Source organism: Pholis gunnellus (assembly GCF_910591455.1).
Source record: "Pholis gunnellus genome assembly, chromosome: 14".
Taxonomy (NCBI): domain Eukaryota; kingdom Metazoa; phylum Chordata; class Actinopteri; order Perciformes; family Pholidae; genus Pholis; species Pholis gunnellus.
In genome coordinates, this window is record NC_136541.1 from 15,720,764 (window position 1) to 15,729,100 (window position 8,337).

Here is an 8,337-nt window from a genome sequence, read left to right on the forward strand (position 1 = left end):
TGAAAGGAGGGATTAGTCCTCATTGGGACAAGAACTTACCTCGTCATTTTTGTCAAGTGGGAACTCATACCTCTACACACTGGTGAAAAAGAAGAAGGGGCGATGATGTTTGTCAGTCATTTTACTTTGAAGCTCTGAAAACTAAGGTTGGCTTTTGAAAGAAAAAAGAAAACGTTGAACAAGCACACCACCCACTCACAGATTTGGCACCGACACTTCTTCAATCATTCAGTGCTTCTCAGGATCCTGACCTCTGTTCACCTGTTTCCAGACCCAACTTATTAACTGGTAGCATAATTAGGAATTCATCCACAAATTCTGTTCAGAGCAAAAGTGTTGGCTTTATTTAACACAGTCACATGATAGTCTTACAAGGTTGTTATATGTGCACACATTTAAAAATAAACGATTGTCCAAAATACCTGTCATAATTCTATTTTATTCACACACTTAAGAATACCTACATCTTCTAACAAGTATTTTAAACGTGTAGTGACGTCAGAAAAGTTACCCTTTCCATAAACAACTAATAAATGTAATAAAACAAGAATTTGAACGAGTCGGCATCAACGCTGCAAACTCGTGGTAAACAAACGAGGCAAATTGTAAAAAGCAGATCTGAGACTGACACCTGCTGGCTATAAAAGAACTACAATCCACTGGGAGGGTTGTTCACAGTTAAGGTAAGGCAGCTTCGGTAATAATATACAGATTACCTTTATCAAATATGGACGACTCATCAGACTAGGCCATGTGCAGAAAATTCTGATTGTCGGCGATAGTCCTGCAGATGCAACGGTTAAACTAGAAGCAAACATTATTTGATTTGAGCTCCCTACACATGCTGGGACCAACCTAATCCTTCGCCTAGACAGGTGTTATTAATCAAAACACAGACTTACCAGACTGTTACTCGAGTCTGTCTTCTTTCAGTCCAACACAGTCGGCGGTGTGGCAGCTCCTCAAGCTCTGCTCTTGTGGTTGGCATAGCTGGGGAAGCCAAACTGGGAGAGCATCAGGTTGGAGAAGCGGAGTGGCATGAAGCCATAGATCTGCGTCAGCCTGTTCAGGCAGTAGGACCTCTGAAGAAGGTGTTCGGGGCGATGCCACATGCCCTGGTACCCGCTGCTGGCATCCTTTTCCAGGTTGCGGAAGTCCACGGGTTTGACGAAGACCCCGGAGGGTTTGTGGATGCTGCCCACGGAGCGCTCCCTCAAATACAGCGCGACAGCAAAGTTGATGGCAATGTCGTCGCAATTCTGCGTTTCATCCACCAGCGCGTGGACTGCTCGGGGTTGGTCGTGGAAGACCTGCAGGTAGCGACGGTGGAAGAAGGCAGCGCCAATCAACACCATGGAGTATCTGCAGTGAGTGGATCAAGACAGAAGGATTTCTTTTAAAAAAGGCCTTTCACCAAAACAAACAAGAGGCCAATAAGCCGGACAAAATACCAACAAATGACGACTTACTTGTCACCTCCAGCTGTTTCTGGGTCCTGCAGTTCAAAGCTGCCGTAACTGTACACTCCTCCTGGTGTCGAGACGTGTTTCCGCGGGACGAACCCGACGATCTGGTCGGAAAATTGCTGCGGTGACCAAAGACAAAAGCTCACGTCAGTCATATTGTGTATGGTGCAGTACCACATGATGCTATTTTCTTTGTTTGCATTATCAAGTTAAACCCAAACACAGAATTTGAATCACTGAAGCTTTTTACCTTCCAGACGGAGAAAGCAAAACTGATGTCGGGAACACTGACCAGGGTGTCGTCATCCAGCATCAGCACGGCTAAGGATCAAAAAGCAAACGCCACTTAAAACAATGTTGAGACAGGCACAACATATAGGACTATCCATATTTACACAATACACAATATGCAAGCTGAAAGACACACTCACCATCAGTATCGATCTCAGGTAACGGTTGTAGTCTGTTGCGCATTTGATTGCTCGTCTGCTCCTTGAAGACCACGGGGACCGGATGAGGCCCCAAAGAGTTCCATAACTTCAGGGGTGTCTGCGTGCCAACGTTGTTCCACACTATGACAATCTGTCGAAGGTGAGGCACTGCCTGGTAATGGTTCAGGAGTTTGAGCAGAATGTCCGTGCGGTTGTAAGTTTGAATGACGATGGTGAACCTCTGCTGCTCCTCCGTGCCGTCACCGCGGTGGCCCTGTGCGGGAGTCTCCTTTTGCGACGCTGCCCTGCGCAGCACTCCCAGGACACCGACGCCTCCTCGGTCCTCGGCGGGGGGCAGCAGAGCGGTCAAGGCTGCACCAACCAGGAGCAGCAGCAGGATTGGCCAGACCAAATAGGCTCGCCTGAGCCCCATGAAGCATCGGGGGAACCTGCATCTCGTGAGGCACAGGACATCCCGTTACAGTGTACTCCCAGGTAGAATATCTAAGCCCCACCAGCATTACAATGGACTCCACTCGGGATACATTCACATGCTATGGTGAAGCGTGGCTTTACACTTTGTATTGCAACTCATAAGGATGAGATGTCTAATGAAATGTCGATAGCCTCGTGCACACAAATAGTATGGGGGGGGGGGGAAACTGTGGATCATTAAAGGGGGTCAACAGCTGGAGGAGAGTCTCTAACAAGGTCACAGGACTGTAACAAGCCCGTCCAATCATTTCATTGATAGGCCCATCAAGTGCTCGTGCACTCGTTGCGCGTCACCGAGTCTTCCGCAAACTGCCAATTTAATCGCAGTGAGTACTAAACAAATAGCCATGTAGGTTTTTTACGTTCATTATGCTTTGTTTACGTTCACGGTGACGGGACGGGCTGTCAGTGTTGCCGACTTGGCGACTTTCTCGCTAGATTTAGCAACTTTTGGAGCTCGTGCTGCTAGCTACTGTCATTGGAAAAGAGTTGGGAACACTGGGCTGAGTTTTTCGGTTGGATACTCTTCTTGCTAGTTTCTCAAGAGTACCAAACATGTAATTAAAGGTAGTTTATCTGAGTCACTCCCTGCCTACACCGCTGCAAATACTGAATTGTTTCGACATGCGAATCAAAATAAATGTTAGTTTACCCCAAAAGTGTTGTATGAAACCATGATGTTATGTTTGCCTTACTGTAATCTTGGAAACAGCCTAAACGTATCGCCGTATCTTCACTATACTGAGCTGCAACGTTGATAGCCATTTCTTTGCATTAAACACAGTAGAAGTGATGCTTAACGCCAAACTCACCTCATCGTGTTGGCGCTGCGCACTGCCCCGTTTGCTTTACATGGTCGCCATCATGGCTGACTTTAACCAAAGAGCCTGAAAGAAAAAGATCTCTGACAAACTAACGTTAGACGCAACCTAAGTGGAGGTCTGCTGCGTTGTTGGAAAAAGCTGCAAATTCCCAAGTAACGTTACCTGAAACACGATATTTAATTGTTTCTGTATATCTGCATCCTCTATGGTGCAGTGTTGTATCAGTGTTCACTCACTTGAGCATATTTCGTACCCTTTGTACATCGACGCCATCTTTGTTGAGCTCAACTAACGGATTTTCCATAAAAGGCACAACTCCACCCACCTCAGAAATACTACCGCCTCTGATAGAAAGTAAGACAAAACACACTCCAGTGGTAACTTCACAACACTTTGAAGTTTTCTGAGTGCTTGCAAGCAAAGCTCAATTACGTGTCGTCAGTGGCGCAGTGCTTGGTTTGTTTGTACCGGGTATGTATTGTGTACTATTTTAAAGTTGTTTGAGTACTTGCAAAGCTAAGTATCTTAGGGCAAAGTACAACACTTCGTTGTAATTCAGGTTGGCCAGCTTTGCCCAGAGGAAGATGCTTTTGGCACCAACGCTGAGTTGTCCTACAGTCCCACTTTCCAATGGTCTGCAGATTCCAATATTCGGATTAGGTACGTTTTAAATACTGCGCGTGTCTCGTGACTCTAATGTAACTAAAAACACAACAAATACTCGCATTGTATGATGTTTTACTGTTGGTTCTAACCTCTTATGCCACAGAAGAAGAAAATAAGTATGCATGGTATTTTATTTTACATCACATTATTCTTTTTATTCTATTCATTAGCCCTTTCTGGGGAGAAAACCCAAATGGAAAGGGTGACACAATGTTTATTTTAGTGTCAATCACTAACACAGACATTCACATAGTCTCTTTTTTTTCTTTAGCTGTGGCAGTTAGTTATTCTAACCAATTCTTCACTTTTCTTTCTAAACGTTTGAATATATATGCTTTTTTAGTCTTTCTTAACAATGTAATGTATGTATGCAATACTGTTTCTTAAAAAGCAAAAAAAAACATTGAACTGAACTGACATTGCTTTAAACTGCTGATATTTAGTTGCCTTTTTTCCCTCTATATAGGCACCTCACATGATGGCGGATACTCCCATGATGCCGTTGTGTATGCACTCACGGAGTGTGGTGTGCGCCACATCGACACAGCAAAGCGCTACGGCTGTGAGGAGAAGCTGGGTAACGCCATCAGAGAAAGTGGGATACCACGAAGTGATCTGTGGGTCACCAATAAGCTGTGGCCAGGGGACTATGGACACAACGCTGCAAAGAAAGCCTGCCGTGACTCCTGCTCACAGATGGGCCTTGAATACTTTGGTATGCGTTGTGATAATGACATGTTAAACAGAAACTACAGTTATCTGTGTTATTGCGGTACCATCTTCTTTTTTTAACTTCTGATGGGCGATGTGTAAACTTCCTGTAACAACGATGGTTCTTTGCCTCTTCATTATCATGTTAGTCTTTGTACGCAGTTTGTTGTCCTCCTATCTTGTGTCGTCTTTCATTACATCATCACCCGAACCCTTTCAGATCTGTACCTGATGCACTGGCCAGAAGCAACGCAACCTGGTTGCTCCAACAGGGAGATGAGAGCCGACACCTGGAGAGCTCTGGAGGAACTACATAAAGAAGGTACATGTGGAAGATAATATTGGAAAAGTATATAACTAGTGACTACAGCCAGCATCATTGTGATGTAGTACTGACAGAGTGTACTGATGGAGCATGAGCATCCCTGTTTGTCACCGTAGGGCTGTGCTCTGCTATTGGAGTGAGCAACTTTTTGGTCCACCACCTTGAAGAGTTAAAGGAAGACTGTAGTGTCGTGCCACATGTTAACCAGGTACGTTCAGAGAACCGTCAATTAGATTAAATGTGCATTTTTGCTAAAAAAATTAATATTTTTTTATACGAAATAACTTTTGTACTGTACCTGCATTTTTTTGGGTGTGATTTACACATGGAAAACTACATGATTCAATGACAGAAATGTGTTCTCCAAGAGTTTTGTGGTTAATGTATTCCTCTCTGAGATGCTTCAAAACATGAATCACTGGTGTGCTGGTTATCAGTGTTGGAGTATACAAGTACACGTTGTACTGAACTAAGTAACTTGCCTGTGATGTATCCTGCCGTTGTTGTGACCCACCAGGTGGAGTACCATCCTTTCCAGCAGCCCAATCAGCTGATGGAGTACTGTCGTCAGGAGGGAATTGTATTCGAAGGGTACAGTCCTCTGGCCAAAGGTCAAGTCCTCAACGACCCAACTGTTCTTCAGATCGCACAAAAATACAGACGCACGCCCGCTCAGATCTGCATCCGCTGGAGTATTCAGGTTCAGATATTGCCTGCCCTAAGTTTAATTGGCCTAACTTATTTATTATGTTTACCTACAATGCTATGGTTGCTCTACTTACCCTCAGAATGGAGTTGTCACGATACCAAAATCCATCAAAAAGAAGAGGATTCAAGAAAACTGTCAAGTGAGTTGAAAATGCATCGCAGTCTTTTGCTTGATTGTACAAATCTGTTTTAAATAAAGAATGGTGATGAAAGATTCACTATGTTTTGATGAACCAATCAAGCATGCATGTCCACACAAATACATTTATTAAAAATGAGAAGCACGGCAAAGAGCTAACATACAAAATATAAATGTTTCTATTACTGGGCCCCAAATGAATTATAAGCAACTATGCAAGATACTGTACGGTAGGCCTAAAATGAAACTAACAACAAATAGAAAAACCTGATACTTTAGAGTTCTATGTAGAAGATTTCCACAGGTCAGGGGCCGTATTCAAAAACACTGAGAATACTCAGTTTATACTGATTTATACTCAGTTTATAAACATTTCTACCAATGAGTCCAAGCGTAGGTGTGTTTGACCCCGTTGTTAGGTATGATGCTTTCTTTTAAAGAGGTATCGTAGAATTTAGTCCCTGTTCAGACAAAGTGTAATTATGAATACTATTTGATGTCATGTAACTTGAATACATTGTAAGCCATACTTTCAAAGTAGCTTACAATATTAACGTTGATGAATATTAACAGTGGGATGGCTCAGCTTTCATCAGTTTCTGTGAAAGCTGAGCCAGTCTATATAAGCAGCGGCGTTGGTCGACATGTAAATCTATAAACGAGTGACATTGAGTGGGAGATGTGCGTGCATCTCTGAAGAGATTAATCACAAACATTATCCCTGCAAGTCAAAACTTACATTATGTGATTACTTCTGGATTTAAGTATAGATTGATAAAAGCATAATCTCTAACGTCACAGCCATTCCCTTTTTCTCATTCCACCCCTTATCCCTTTCTCCTCCTCTACCTCTGCTCTCTCTCTCTCTCTCTCTCTCAAACGCAGGTGTTTGGGTTCCAGTTGGAGAAGTCCGACATGGCCGCTTTAGGAAGCTTGGATGATGGAAGACATGTGACTTGGGATCCAACAAATGTGGAGTAACAAAAACTCAGATTGTGTGTTTGTCTTGGAAGTAGGTCAGTGACAGTTGGCCTTAAGAAGTCTTGAGATTGTATAATTAGTACTTTGTTCATTAGAAGTGTGTCAACCCTCGCCTGAAGTCGACTCTACTATGATGCCAGATTAATTCATCTCAGTTACCTCTTCTGGAAGGAATATATCACAGAAATGACAGACATTTTATCCTCGGCACTCTTGGCCAGTGGTTCAAACAATATGCACAGTAATACACATATGGAATATTATTAGTTCCAAGGAGCTGAAACAAAATGATGCATTAGACAACCAGAACCATTTCAGATATTTGCAATTAAGGGACTTTTATGACAGAGAAATGAAGCACCATGTAAATCTAGATTTACCAAGGGCCACATATGGTAGCCTACTGTACTTCAGTAATATATAATAAAGGAGATACTGTGTTAAGAGAAGGCCGATGTTGAATGTCTTGTTTGCAGCTCGTAAGGCCTTTATGAAGAGATGGTACAAGGCAGAAACACCAACGCATGATGGATGACAGAGAACTGTGAAAGAAATATATGATATTGAACTGTTAACTGTTATGTATAGTATGCCATAACAATGTCATTAAAGTCAGTCTGCCATAAAAATGTCATGTTATAATTTGTCATAATAGTCATTAAAGTCACAGTATGGTTTGTTATAAAATATGTATAATACATCAAAGATTCCATGAAAATGTCAGTAAAGTATGTCATAATATGGTGTTATAAAAAGTCACAGTATCGTATGTCATATATATATGTCACAGTATAGTATGTCATAAAAATGCTGCACTAGATGCTTTTTCTGCCACTTTATTTGCAATCTTCACTAGATATGGTGCAGAGCATCTGCACCGAGCAGGAAGTTTTTTATCTTTGTTCCACAGTTTAGCTAAAGCTGGCCCTCAGTTTGCAATTACAAATATTACAAAAAGAGTTCTACCTCCTGAACGCATTTTGCTATTAAAACTACATTTGGTGGACATATGTAAATATGATTCTTGGGTGACCATGACAAATTGGTTGCCATTTGTCCAATAGATGGCGCTTTAGCATTTCAATTCAATTTTTATTTGTATTGCCCAATATCACAAATACTTTGCCTCATAAGACAGCCTGTCCTTGGACTTGCATTGGATGAGGAAAAACTCCCAAAATAAAACCTTTAACGGGGAATAAAAGGAAGAAGCTTCAGATCTCCGTCTCTATGCATATTTATGTCCTGTGCATAGTCAGAAAAGTGAAAAAAATGATAAAAGTAAATTATGTCACCAAAAATGTATGTATAGTATGTTAAAAATATCTGAGTCTAGTTTTTAAAAAAAAATGAATTGTATACTCAAAGTTTTTCATAGAATATAGTATGTTCAAAAGATCATATTTTATGACGAGAAAAAGTCATAATATAGTGGGCTGAAAAAAGTTTTAAAAAAGTCATAGTATAATATGTTACCCCACAATTTACGATACTCTTGTGAGAGTTTTAGCAAGTTTTGGCAAATAGTGGTTTTACCATCTAGAGTCTAGAATACAGACCTTTTACCTGATGAAATACCTTTCAGGTGTAA

At 41.7% G+C, this 8,337-nt stretch overlaps 2 protein-coding genes across 3 annotated transcripts; one reads left to right on the top strand and one right to left on the bottom strand.

Moving 5' to 3' along the window:
• Positions 1-345: 345 nt before the first annotated feature.
• On the bottom strand, positions 346-3,485 carry extl2 (exostosin-like glycosyltransferase 2). The gene is made up of 6 exons (XM_079172588.1): positions 3,379-3,485; positions 3,205-3,296; positions 1,898-2,346; positions 1,717-1,787; positions 1,470-1,585; positions 346-1,362 (listed from the first exon to the last, which is right to left on the bottom strand). The coding sequence occupies exons 2-6, from the start codon at positions 3,207-3,209 to the stop codon at positions 963-965; spliced, it is 1,041 nt and encodes a 346-aa protein (XP_079028714.1). The 5' UTR covers positions 3,210-3,296; positions 3,379-3,485; the 3' UTR covers positions 346-962.
• LOC306705755 (glyoxal reductase) lies at positions 2,686-7,405 on the top strand. Of its 2 annotated transcripts, none has more exons than XM_079172589.1 (8): positions 2,686-2,718; positions 3,776-3,876; positions 4,349-4,597; positions 4,814-4,915; positions 5,035-5,126; positions 5,436-5,618; positions 5,707-5,766; positions 6,651-7,405. In XM_079172589.1, the coding sequence occupies exons 2-8, from the start codon at positions 3,801-3,803 to the stop codon at positions 6,744-6,746; spliced, it is 858 nt and encodes a 285-aa protein (XP_079028715.1). In that variant the 5' UTR covers positions 2,686-2,718; positions 3,776-3,800; the 3' UTR covers positions 6,747-7,405. The 2 variants fall into 2 exon arrangements, with proteins under 2 accessions (XP_079028715.1, XP_079028716.1); XM_079172590.1 differs by lacking the exon at positions 2,686-2,718 and adding an exon at positions 3,556-3,687.
• Positions 7,406-8,337: the final 932 nt, after the last annotated feature.

Bases quoted from the DNA above. Each gene is read 5' to 3' on its own strand.
- LOC306705755 (XM_079172589.1), top strand. From the start codon at position 3,801: ATGCTTTTGGCACCAACGCTGAGTTGTCCTACAGTCCCACTTTCCAAT. The intron at 4,598-4,813 runs GTATGCGTTGTG...GAACCCTTTCAG, and splicing joins GATGGGCCTTGAATACTTTG to ATCTGTACCTGATGCACTGG. The intron at 5,127-5,435 runs GTACGTTCAGAG...GTGACCCACCAG, and splicing joins TCGTGCCACATGTTAACCAG to GTGGAGTACCATCCTTTCCA.
- extl2 (XM_079172588.1), bottom strand. The intron at 1,788-1,897 runs GTGAGTGTGTCT...TTTGATCCTTAG, and splicing joins ACCTGAGATCGATACTGATG to CCGTGCTGATGCTGGATGAC. The intron at 1,586-1,716 runs GTAAAAAGCTTC...TGGTCACCGCAG, and splicing joins TTGCTTTCTCCGTCTGGAAG to CAATTTTCCGACCAGATCGT.